Consider the following 13558-nt stretch of genomic DNA (forward strand, 5'->3'; position numbering starts at 1 on the left):
TGGTATTTAATTAGGCTTTTCCGGCCTAAGTGTGCATTTTTGCTATTTATTGGTATTTATTAATTAATTATTATTTTCTGAAAATTAGACTAAGATAGCCAGCGACCGGAATTTTATGCTAATCGCAATGGTATGATTAGTTTATTTAATTGAGTGCTGGATTGTGCAAATTGAGTGTGATTTGTAATTTTGGGAAATTTGTCCCAAAATTTAATAATTTCTGTATTTAATTAGAAAATACCAAGCGTAAGTTTACAACACAAAAAATGTGTTTATGGACTATTGGAATTAATGGGATTTTCAAAAGGGAAAATATTGTATTCTAGCTAGGGCCGACCGTATTCTCACATACGATTATTTTTATCGGGAATGATAAAAATGGTGGCATTTTCAAATTGTGAGAACAATATACTATATCAGCCTACGAGCTTTGATATGTCAGTTTAGCGCGAGTAGTATACTTTATTAGCTTATAGTGAGCATCATAGGTATACTATATCAGCTTGAGGGTTTGATATGTTAGCTTAGCGCAAGCAGCATACTGATATACTATATCAACCTGAGGGCTTTGATATGTTAACTTAGAGTGAGCAGTATACCTTAGCAACTTTTGGTGAGCATTATCAATATACTATAATATCAGCCTGAGGACTTTGATATGTCAGCTTAAAATAAGCAGTATACTATTTATCAACTTAGAGTGAGTTATACTATCTATCTTTAGCTTAGGGTGAGCAGTCCTTGATGTGATCAGACTTTATAGATAGTATTGAATGGATTGATCGAGTGAGGGTCTTGATGACATGGAATCGACTGGATCGATTGATCGATGGCTCGATCAGATTAGATGATTTTAATTGTTGAAATGATTGATTGAATATGCAAAATTGTACTGACTTGTGGGAAGGAACAGAGGCAAAGGTAAGACCTCTGACTTGTATTTGTGCTTAGGCAGCTCTTGGGGTGTATTTTCTTCTTAGTCGGGATTTAGGAGGTGAACTTACTGAGACGTCATCTCACCCCGTTATGGGATAATATTTTCAGGTCTTTATATGATAACTCCTTTCAAGCATTTTGGACAGCCGAAGAAAGTTACTGAGCAAGTATCTTACATTCCGCTTCATGGAAGCCCAAGAGGATGGGTTTATGAGCTCATAAGGTCCGTGGTCTAGGTTGATGAAGCTCTATCCCATAAAGTACCCCATCAATACAAATCTTGGTACCGTCGTGAGTGAAATGGACAGAGAGAGGGTCTCATACCGAAATCTGAGATACCTATATATGTGTTGGAGGTTGCTTTTGGAAAATGGATAGTCAACCCTCCAAGTGGTTCAATGGTGGACTCGTATCTGTCGGATCCAGGATCCTTGGTGTATTTTGAAGAAGACTCGAATGCTTGAGAACTTGTAGTACTCTACCCCACTTTTTGCGACCTTGTATATAGTCAGTTAATATTGTATATGACATAGCTTGATGTGTATATAAATGTGTGGATTGATTTTTGAAAATTGTGGCTCTACTTTTCTATCTCATCTTTGAAGTTGTCTAGGGATTATTTATTCGCTTCTACATGAGCATTAAAATGAATGGGTCAATGACGCGTCCTGGAACATCGCTATCTAATCGACCGTTGAGGGATGGGCATATGCTCAGAAGATTGGGACATGACACAAGCGGTATGTAAAAATAATGGAAAAGGCAACCGGCGCCGACAATCCCCCTGAAATTGTTTTCGAAGAGTGGCTTTTGAATTTAACATGTCCTTCTAATTAAAAAAAAATGGTTTTTTATTGGACGCATCGTTTATAGAGATATTTATTTCAGCAAAATAATGAAAGAAGTTTGAAAATGTAGTGTTATTCTTGTAACAAGTTAGAGATTTACGTTTTATTTAAAAAAGGAGGAAGAACAGTGAGGGTGGGCGTGAAAAATTGATTAAAGAGTCAACTCTGCCGTGCTTTAAGGAAGACTGCAGTGCCACCTTTGACCATTTTAGCATGTCCATTAAATGTTGTTCCGTACCAATTTGTGTTTATATAAACAGTTGGGATACTCAGAGGATTGGAAATTATCAAAGCACCGCCAAATGTAATCTTCTACTCAATTAATTACTCAATGAATATACTACAAACACTGAAGATTGCAATTTTTCAAGGGCTCCTCCATCAATCGATTGAAAGTTATGAGGCCGATTAAAACATCCTTTAACCATATATCTGATTGACAAATTACAAGGCCAATTGCTAGATTGAAAGTTATAGATACCATTCGCATTACAAACTTAACCAAGTTCTAGAAAGTATTTGTTTCGAAAAAGTTGGTTATAAAAAAAAAATACTTTACATTAAGAAATTTATATTGTTAGCTTTAAACGTGCCTATTCTCTGACCGTAAACAATACATTAAGTGATTCCACAAATCAAACGCAATAAAGTCATGAAAATTAATTCACAATAAAGTCATGACAATTAATTCACGAAAAATCTTTTCACCCAAACAACTATCCTAAAAAGATCCATGACATGATTGAAAGAAAATGTGGCTCTATGTAATTATAAAATCCGGAGAGAGAGAAAGAGAGAGAGCATGGCATATCAAATTCAAGAAAACATATATGTAATGATAAAAGCTAAGAAAAAGTTCCAAATTGTGTTTCCCAGAGCAAATAAATAACGAAAGACAGCTGTAACAAAAAAGCCAATTTATTATTACCAAGAGGGGTCCATTTTAAAAGGCATATTAAGAAATGAGGCACAGACAGAGCCAGCAGCTCCCCCCGAAAGAATTACAAACGAAAATTGCCCCGAAACCAAACCAGATCCCACCGTCACCAGTCAAGAACAGATCTTGGTTTCTCTCTAGGGAAGCACACAATTAAATATCAATGGAAACCACCACAAGTGCGAGTGTGTCAGCCCGTCATATGATAAAGATAACATGGCCTGAAGGACGACAACATTAAAAAAAATAAAAAAAAAGATTAAATGAAATCCAATGAACAGACATCAATGTCTCTCTCTCTCTCTCTCTCCTCTCTGACGTGGTTCTCTCTAGAGGATCAATCCGAGGACAGCCCATCCCAATGCTAGGCCTGAGGCTATCTTCTGCACGCTTCTCATGGCTTCTGCTCCGCTCTGCAAAGGCAAAAATTGCCCCAAAAGATTCGAAAAAAAGCTCAGAACCCCATAACACATCACACAAATCAAACTCCAGAAGTTATTAAATCTAGTTCTATATCTTTTCTGCAATATACAGTCATGGGAGCAATTATGGTGAACCGGCGAAGCGCGTGCCCAAAGAACAGACATCAATTGTTTTTGTGTGTCTCGATGCCGCCTCAGGTTCTTGAATTTTCACGAGGGGGGACGACTTTCTTGGACAGTGAAAAATACTAACTCTTGAATAGCTTACGAAGCCCGCCAAGAAAACAGAACTACTATGCAGATTGTTAAAATCGAACGATTTGATTTTACTGGGTTGAAATCTTACTGTGATGAACGAGTTGCTAGAAAGTTCAGTTCTCAAAGCACGGAATGGATGGAAGTAAAGTGCATGACGATACTTGTTATTTTCTCTAAGAACAAAGCCTTACAGTTCACTTGAATAAGCCACTGGTGAGGAACTACAATATGCATCACTATCGTCGGATCTCTGCAGGAACCAGTCGGATCTGAACTCGCAATGCCCATTCTCACCTAAATAATTGATTTTTCACGAGGAATCTAACTAAAAACTGTATATTTATCTCTACATGCGCTATAGAAATGCAATGTAGGTTGATTTACTGCCGTGATTCGACGAGAAAGGACCAGTTTTTATCTATCGGGACGCGATTAATCAGATAGACGGGAGAAGAGAAAGTGGTGGGTGATAATTTACCTGATCGTTCAATGCCGGTCCAGGAGACGCTGCCTCGCTCTGGCTGGGCCCGGGTGCCTCGGCAGGCGGCGCAGGTGGGCTGAGCAACGACGGCGAGGGGCTGGCGCGCTCTTCTTCGACTTCTTCTTGCTGGGCGCCGGCGCCGGGACCTCCACGGGAGTCGGGGGGGAGCTCTCCGGAGCGGCGGTCGGCGCGGGGGAGGGGGCGACTTCGCGGGGACGGGAACCGGGGAGCTCACCGGCGCCGTGGCCGGGGGAGCTCGCCGGAGGCGGGGTCGCGGGGGCGACGGCGGGAGCGGGCGCGGCCGCCTTGAGGGAGGGGCCGCGGCCGGGGCGGGCGTGGAGGCGGGGGCGAGGCGGCGGCGACAGGGGGTGGCGGCGGGGGAGAGGCCGCCGGGGCCTTGGCGGGGGCGCGGCGGCGGCGGCGACGGGGGAGGTGGCGGGGGCAGGGGTGGCGGGGACTTGGTGGGGGCGGCGGTGGGGGACTGGCCTCCGACGCCGGCGACGACGAGGCAGAGCAGCGCGAGGGAGAGCACGTTCTTGCGATCCATGAAGAAGGAGAAGGAGCTTGGCGAGAGAGAAAGGAGAAGAAGACAGGAAGCAGCAGCAGCAGCGGCGAGAGTGAGAGTGCAGTTTGCAGGAGGTTGGGGGAGTGATTATATAAGGGCGAGTGCACGGTGAGGTGTGGGGACCACCGAGGGGGAGTGTGGTCCCCGGGGAAGTAGCCGTTGGATCGGCAACGTTTGGGGCAGACGGAGGGAGGAGGAGGAGGAGGAGGACAAAGGGGGAGGGGGAGAAGGAGGGATCGGCCAGCGTGGCGTTCGGGCAACAGTCTGGCGCCGGGCCCCACGCGGCACCAGTCGGTGCATGTGAGGAGATTGGCAAAAGCCAGGCAAACGATACTATTATATGACAGACAAAATATTAAACTTTATTGCAAAAATTTCCTATAATATTTCTTCTTCTTCTTTTTTTGTGAAAGATGACAAAATACTTAAAGATTACTAATGTGTGCATCGATTATGTACAAACAGTTTGTAGATGTACATGGCAATATGAACAATCAAAATATTGGACATGAAATGTGTCTAAGGCTTAAAGGATGTTTATAGAAGGTGAACAGTGATGAAATGAGGGTTTTGTTGAAAGTCGGATGGACTAGTAGCAATTGTAGAACATGAGGACATCAATAATTTTAGAAGAATTAGTGAGTAAAAGGTGAACAGTCAGTCAACGAAAGGAGTGAAAAGGCTGGGGGAGACCCTTTGCAGATGTCGCTACGACTACAGACGAAGTAGGTGGCATGATATGACCCATACCTTTTTCCAATTTAATTGAAATCAGATTGATGTCTAAAAGCTATTTACTAGCTATGGAATTTGCATAAGAAGCTTGGAGAATATGGGAGCAGTTTTTCCATTTTTGTGAAAGCAGAATAGGGAGGCAGACAAGCTGCGGAAGTAAAAGGCTCCATTCTCGGAGAACTTTTGCTTTGCCTGCATATTGCACACTAATCTTACAGAAAGTAGTCTGGATGCCAAAGAAGGTAGTCCCTTCTTTGACTTTGGAACAGGTTTCATGGATTTTTGGAAGATTGGAAACCTATTTAAGAAGATCAAAGGTGGCCGTGGAAGTTGGCAGAAATTCAAACATCTATTGTCTCTCTATTGATCATACCCTCTATCTTTCACTTGTGCAAAACCGTTTGTTTACTGATTGTAATTTTCTATGAAATCTAAGTTCTTGTAATTTGAAAAGAACGGGGGTAAGAGGTGCTTGTGTTTGTAGAATCACCTATCAAACTTCATGTAGAAGCTATACAAGCAGACTGTATGGTTACTTAGAGGATTTTAGCCTTGTTCGTAGCTATTAGTGCTAAAAGAGTGGACGTAGACCAGATGAATGGCAAAATCACTTAAAATATGTCTCGTCATATTTTTTTTTATCCATTTAACTTATATATTATCAATTTGATAGAAGCTACTACATCTACATAATTGTGTTCCTTTTACTCTTTCACATCCTTTCCATAAATTTTAACCTTCTCATAACTACTCATTCACCCAATGTCTCATTTTTTATGTTTAGTTATTTCAATGGGTATCAGAGCAAGTTGGGCGAGTATTTTAAGAGTTATATTTCAAGAACAAGTTGCTCAAGTATAATGATCGATGGTCTCTGAATTTTTCAAATATCCATCCAAGCGAAATTTTTAGACATTCTAAGTTTGATTCAAAAAGCTATAATTCCAAGAATTCCATTTGTAGGGGTATAAGTTTAGGTAAACAAAAAACATGTTCTTTCATTAAGAGATGTCTCTTGCATGAAATATGATGATTATAAAGGAAAAGAAAGAGTGATTTGACGACACATTTTAACATCGCATGTAATTACCATCCACCTTTTCAAAGGTTTCTTACTTTCTAAATTTGCCACCAAATTCAAGAGAGGTTCAAAGGAAATCGCGAGTGCATGGCTTTTCTTATAATTTAGTGATATCTGTCTTAGTTTCAAAATAAAATGGTGCAAACAACACTTTAAAAAAAGTGACCACATGATTCAAAGTCATCAGTTTTGATTCACCCCGCCTTTTTAGTCAGGATTTCCAACATCACCTCACTCTCTATCTTGGGCAAGTTGCAGTTACTTGAACATTGTAATAATTTCTCAACAGAGAACCATGATATTCTATGGTAAAGTGCTGCTGGTTTTGTCTCTCTCTCTCTCTCTCAAAGAGAGGGATGTTAACAAAGCAATCTTGACGTGCGCTGACCGGCATTATGATTTGCTGTTGGGGCTGTACTCCTAAGTTCATACACAGCTGTATCTTTTCATGTGGGGCTCTGCTGGCTGATGCGCCAATGATTTTCGGCCACAGTGACCTTGATCGAGACAAAGACAGTTTTCCAAATCATTGCAGGTGGTTACTAAAGTTCAAGCAAAGTGAGTTCGCTTGAGTTGGACCTGAGGCCCCCCCACGGCATGGACCCTGGTCGAAAGACACCAACGGGATGATCCACGATGCTCTCTTTCTCTCTCTCTAGACAGAGCGAACGTTCAAAGGATGGATTTGGGTTTGAATTTGGTCCCTCCATTTGCATGGTTTTCACTATGCTCTTCAATTTTTTTCCTTTTGTTTCCATATTCATGCCTTTTCAATCTGCAAAATGTTTCCGTTTGCATGTGCTACTTGATGCAAAGGTGAGGAAGTTTCGCGACAGATTGAGGACAGGAAGAATCAAAATTTGCCCTTTGATGGGAAGGCAGCCAAATCTTCTTTATGATTGCAACAGTGTAATCAACGGGCTGATTCTTAAAATATGATAATATAAAGCGGGTTCGTACAATTAATTGAGGGTCAATGGCATGTGCTCATGTTCAAAAGTAGGTTGATTGTCTCTTGACTTGCTGGACCATCCATGTTAGACAGAAGGAAGATACACACATATCTGGATAAACGTATACACGAGCACCTTGCTTTCCAAAAATAAGATTTCTAGTCCCGATCTACTGGTTTGGTTTCATGTAAATACTTCCGCCCACATTGGATATCAAGAAACAATGCAACGTTAGCCATGGATTTAATTGGTGATGGGCTTAAGGCCCGTCCGCCCATGCCGGGCCCAGAGGGCGGCCCACGGGAATATGGCCCGTGGAAGGGGAGGTATAAAAAGGGAGGAGAGAGAGAGAGGAAGACACCTCTTGGCATAACGAACATAACGTACGTTTCTTTCCCTCTCTTTTTCTCCCAAACGCTCAAGCGACGCCGTATCCCCTTCGGGGCGAATTGACATCATTGGGGCCAGCATTTCTTCCTCTTCTTCAGCGTTGGTGTTTAATCTGTGGCTAACAAGGTACGCTCGAATCCGTGGTGTGCTTTACGATCGGTGATGCGTGTTTTCCCGGGCTTCGTCTTCCGCATTGATTTAGGGATTCGATTTAGTGTCGAATCCGGTTTTCGGGGATCAGTAATTCCCAACATTGGTATCAGAGCCCTAGTTCACGTTTTCCCAATCTGTTTTTGATGTTTTTGATTGATTTTTCGCAAAAAAATGTTTTCGGCCGTACGGATCGGGCGACAAATCCCGACACCCGAGCGCTCTTCGGCCATTTTTACATGTTTTCGTATGTCAAAATCAAAATCTGATAGCACAGTGAGAAAGGGGGCGTCGAGACGAGTCCGGCGGTATGTCGAGAGCCGCCGGCGACACGCACGCGCCCACACGCGCGGCCGGGAAGGCGCTGCGCGTGGCGCGACGCGCCCGGGGGCGGGTTCGCCCGGGCAGTGTGGCACACGCGCCGGTGGCGAACCGGCGGCGCGCTGCGCCGCGGCGGCGAATCGGCACGCGCCGGTCCACGGACCGACGCGTGCGCGACGTCGCATGACGTCACCCAACGGCCGTCGACCGCCGGGCTGGCGTCATCGATGACGTCGCCGATGACGCATCGGTTGGCCGGGCGGCGACCCGACCCGCGAACCGACCCGACCCGACCCGGGCCGACGAAGGCACGCGCCCGGCACGTGTCGGATGACGCCTCGCGTGACGTCATTCCCGCACGCGCGAGGCACGTGCGGTCGGTCCGTGCGAGCGGTCCGACCGCCCGTCCGGTCCGACCGGTTTGACCGTCGCGACCGGTCCGACCCGCTCGACCGTTGACCCGTTGACCGACGACCGTTGACCGTTGACCGACCGTTGACCCAAAAAAAAAAAAAAAAAAAAAAAAAAAAAAAAAGAGGAATTTGTTTCTTTTTCAATTATGTCTGTGTGGGTTGTAGGTAATCCATTTTTATTCTGCATTTGTTGCATGAATCGTGGAAATTTATGTATTTTCCATTTTGTTTATTATGGATTATAAGTGATCCATTTTAGTTCTGCATTTGTTGCAGAAACTATGATGCGTAATGCACGGATACCGCAATCCCGAGAACGGACGAAGGAAGAGCTGGACGAAAAGGCTGATGAAAGAGTTAGCTGATTTTCGGTGGCTTGATGGTGATTTAGTATCACATATGGTCAAGGTCAATCGATGATACGAAATCATCAATAATGGTTATCTTATGCCGGATTTTGAGAAGGTGCCGGCTTTGTTGAACACTCTTCCACCTGAATGGCAAGTAGTGTTAGATCGGCTATGGGAGGTCAACGTGGTCCCGGGTTATAGGAGGTTGGTGGAAGCTTTTATAAGAGAGTACTATAGGATTGAGTTGGCCAAAACTTCAACCCTTAGATTGTGCGCTACGTGGCGCAGAGTGAATGCGCCTTGGTGGCGACATAAGAGCTCTCCAAAAGTTTTTCCATGGTTGGCAAATGTACCTTCAGTTTTCTCAGATGTTTTGGCTGATAGATTAGAAGGGACATTCCCTAATTATTTCTTAGATTAATTATGAGATGTTTTATGAATGTAAATATCTCTTTCCAAGTTGATATTTTTCTTTGTATATATTGCTCGGTGTAATGTATAGTTGTATTATGTGAAAGCATTGTTATTATATTGAATGTTAGATAATATTTGCTTTCTTCTTACCGATTCTTTGTGGGTAGTTAGTGTGGGTAGTTATAGAAGTTTTTTGTAACTTCATAGAATTGATTTTGCATATGACAATCATATTAATGATAGTTTTAAGTTAGGATTTTTGGAGGATGATTGGAAACGTAGTGACCTTTTGATTCTGAAGCCTTACTTGAAATTATTCATTAATATGATGGGTCTATGCAAATAAAGATGCATAATTGATAGGCATTAATTATTCGTGCATGTATGTCTCGATGTGTTCGAACGATAGTTCAAGAACTAAGAATGTAATTGCTGATATGAACGGCTACAATTGTGAAATATTGAATATGAAGATTCAATATGTGCTGGAAAAGCAAGAAGCACTAGAAGCTCTTGACCATGTTATGGAAGATCTTGAGAATGCTGTGCGCCACCTTGAGCTGGTAGAGGACCGCTAATGGCATGTGAGCCGAGAATAGATATTTGCAATGCTGGTTCTAGCTCATAAAGGGTTTTGAGCTCTAAGCGCAAGCGTATTGATTCGTTCAATATGTGGGAATGCAAAGGATCAAGTCTTTATTGCAAGAAATCAAGAGTTAACCAACACAAGAGAGGAAAACGTCCTCAAGTTAAGAAAATGTCAAGGGTGAGGTGTTACAATAGTGACAAGAAAGGTCACTATGCTCGCGTCTGTCGTGAGCCAAAGAAAGTAAACACCTCTTGTACATTTGAGAACTTTTGATTATGTGTTAAGTTCTGAATTATTGGCTGAATCCAATCCTTTGTGGACTGTAGATTCAGGAGCAACAGACGATCTAGCGAAGGATAAAGGATCCTTCGTGGAATTCCGACGAATACCAACTGGAACTGAGTGGATTTATGTGGAAAACAACTCCAGAGCTGAAGTTAAATAGGGATTGGCACCTGCCAACTGAACATGTGTGGTGGACGCAACTTGTTCCTACATGATGTTCTAAATGCTCTGAGATTCGTCGAAATTTAGGTGTCTTTTGCTGTTGGTTAAGCTTGGTTTTAATATGAACTTCCATAATAGAGCTGTAGATTTGTATTTGGATACAAACTACTATAATAGTGGTCACTTTCTAGATGGTTTTATTGTACTAAATGTTGACTATGGTGATGTCAATATATGTTATCCCCTTGTTTCACGTCTTCTATCTTATATGATAATGATGTGAATGTGTGGCATGCTTGACTTGGTCATATTGGCCAACAACATATGAAAAGACTAGCCAAAGAGGGCTTGTTGGGCAATATTGAATAAGTTGATTTGTCCATATGTAAGCATTGCCTAGAAGGGAAAACAACAAAGAAACCATTTGGAAAAGGTAAAAGAGCTAACGGTCCTCTGCATTTAATCCATTATGACGATTGTGGTTCAATGAATGTGAGAGGAAGGCATGGGACTGTTTACTTCATCACTCTTAATAGATGATTATACTCGATTCGGATGTGTCTATTTGATTTCTCATAAAACTGAAGCATAAGTTGTTTCAAAAGGTTTATGAACTTGGTTGAAAATCAATTAGACAAGAAAATAAAAGTATTGAGATCCGATCGAGGTCGAGAATATTTATCTGATGAGTTCAGAAAATTATGTGATGAAAAATGAATAGAAAGACAAAGTTGTCTATTCCATATACTCCTCAACAAAATGGTGTTGCGAGAGAAGAAACAACCCTACTAGAAATGGTTAGGTCCATGATGGCGTATGCTAACTTACATATCACTTTTATGGAGTGATGTGTTGTTAACTCGCTGCCTAAATACTTAACCGGGTGCCTTCCAAATCAGTTAGTTTCACTCCATATGAGTTATGGATATGTAGAAAACCGGACTTAAGTTTACTTAAGCCATGGGGTTATGCTGTCTATACTCATATGTCCTCTCACAAGTTTGGGAAATTGAGTCCCATATAAAAGTAGAGTATTTTAATGAGATACTCCGAACACTCAAAAGGGTATGTGTTCGTAAGTGAGCAGAAAAGTGGGAGAATAACTGAATTTGAATCACATGATGTAACATTCTTAGTGGATGAATTTCCTAAGAAGGGCGAAATAGGGGAAGATTACTTCCTATTTGAAACCTTGGATTAAGATTATGATATTAATGGAGTTCATCCAAGTGGGAGTAATATAAGATGTGATGAATTGAATTCAACTCATTCTCAATTGCAACCACCGATGTGGCGACATCATCATTACCTAATCCAAGTGTGAGCATAATGGGGAATGATGTGCTAAGTGTACAATCTCCCATACGGTGAACAAGTCGCCAAAGTATTCCCCGTCGATGTTTTGACATTGAAAGGGAAACTTTTATGATTGCTCCGCAAGATGAGGATGAACCAAGAAATATTAATGAGGCTCTAAATTGCCCTAGTAAGGAGAAATGGATTTATGCAATGAAAGAGGAAAATGGAGTCAATGAAATCAAACCAAGTCCGAACCGCTTGATCTTCCAAAAGGACGCAAAGCCATTGGGAACAAGTGAGTTTTCAAAGAAAAGCGAAAGGCTGATGGCTCGATTGAAAGGCATAAGGCTCGCCTTGTGGCGAATGGGTATAATCAATAGGAAGGAATTGATTATGAAGATATTTTTCTCCTATAGTAAGATTTGCCTTGATTCGCATAGTTCGGCAATAGTGTTTAGTATGGATCTTGAGTTACATCAAATGGATGTAAAGACCGCTTTCCTCAATGGAGAATTAGAGGATGAAATATATATGGAACAACCTGTTGGTTTCATAGTGAAAGGCCAAGAAGAAAAGGTATGTCGACTTTGGAGGTCGATATATGGCCTTAAGCAGTCGTCAAGACAAGGATATATACGTTTTCATAATGCCATAATGGCATATGACTTTACAATGATAGATGAGGATCATTGTGTATATATCAAAAGATCCAAGGATCAATTTGTGATCATATCATTATATATTGATGATATACTAATTGCTTGGAAGCAATATGGAGCTAGTCAATACTTGTCAAAAGTTGGTTGTCTTCCAAATTTTGAATTGAATGATATGGGATTGTAAACCCATTGACGCTCCTATTGCAAAAGGTGAAGGATTGAGTCATAGATCGTGTCCAAGGACTCCACAAGAGAATGAACAAATGAAACATGTTCCTTATGCTAGTGCTTTGTTAGAAGCTTGTTGTACGCTATGATGTGTACAAGACCTGACATATGTTTTGCAGTTGGAATGGTGAGTAGATACTAATCCAATCCAGGTCAAGCACGTTGGAAAGCCGTTAAGTGAATACTGAGGTATCTAAAGGGAACTGCTGATTATATGCTGAGTCATTGAGGAAAGGATCTGTGACTCTAAGGCTATTCTGATGATGATTGGGGAGGAGATTTAAATAAAAGGAATTCTACCTCTAGGTTTGTTCTCTTACCGAATAATGGCACCATGTGTTGGAGCAGTAAGAAACAAAAGTCTATAGCCTTGTCCACGATGGGAATTGAGTTCGTGGCATTATCAGCAGCAATATAAGAAGATGTTTGGCTTAAGAGATTATTGGATCATTTAGGTGTTATTGGAAGTGCTGCAGATTCGTTATTAGTTAACGATGATAGCCAAGTAGCAAAAGCGTACACCAAAGATCCAAAATATCAAGGCAAGACCAAACATGTAGATACCAAGTATAACTTTGTTTAAAATATGGTTGCACGAAATGATGTGAACTAAAAGTACATACTACGCATAAGATTGATAGCAGATCCTATAACAAAGCCAATACCTAGAGATGTGTTTTGTGGCCATGTGAAATCTCTAGGATTGCGTAGAGGATGATGTACTGAATATTGTAATTTCCCTAAGAGTTCACATTTGATGAATTTGTGTATTCATCATTAATGCCTATAAATCTTTGTTTGATCTTTATGCATCTTAATGTTCAGTGCATTACTTTAAGTTAGAAGAAGTATGTCGGACAGATATGAGATTAGCCCACTCACACGGGTAATCGCCTCTATTTACTGTGTGATAAATAGAGATGAGACTGTTTTTAAGCTTATTATCTAGGTGATAATCGAGAGCTCAAGCTTAAAACACGTATGTCGCCTTAACTGGGTGTTAAGATGAGGACATAATCCTTACTATGTCCGAGAGTAAAATACCCCACATATTTTACTTTATCTGTCTATGATGCCAGATG

The 13558-nt window shown here is 41.5% G+C and overlaps 1 protein-coding gene across 1 annotated transcript; it reads right to left on the bottom strand.

The window, feature by feature from the left end:
- Nucleotides 1–2678: 2678 nt before the first annotated feature.
- Nucleotides 2679–4514, bottom strand: LOC108954252 (lysine-rich arabinogalactan protein 18-like). The gene is made up of 2 exons (XM_039299011.1): nucleotides 3880–4514; nucleotides 2679–3134 (listed from the first exon to the last, which is right to left on the bottom strand). The coding sequence occupies exons 1-2, from the start codon at nucleotides 4427–4429 to the stop codon at nucleotides 2959–2961; spliced, it is 726 nt and encodes a 241-aa protein (XP_039154945.1). The 5' UTR covers nucleotides 4430–4514; the 3' UTR covers nucleotides 2679–2958.
- Nucleotides 4515–13558: the final 9044 nt, after the last annotated feature.

This window comes from Eucalyptus grandis, chromosome 8 (genome assembly GCF_016545825.1).
Source record: "Eucalyptus grandis isolate ANBG69807.140 chromosome 8, ASM1654582v1, whole genome shotgun sequence".
Taxonomy (NCBI): domain Eukaryota; kingdom Viridiplantae; phylum Streptophyta; class Magnoliopsida; order Myrtales; family Myrtaceae; genus Eucalyptus; species Eucalyptus grandis.

Bases quoted from the DNA above. Each gene is read 5' to 3' on its own strand.
- LOC108954252 (XM_039299011.1), bottom strand. From the start codon at position 4,429: ATGGATCGCAAGAACGTGCTCTCCCTCGCGCTGCTCTGCCTCGTCGTC. The intron at 3,135-3,879 runs GTAAATTATCAC...TTGCCTTTGCAG, and splicing joins GACCGGCATTGAACGATCAG to AGCGGAGCAGAAGCCATGAG.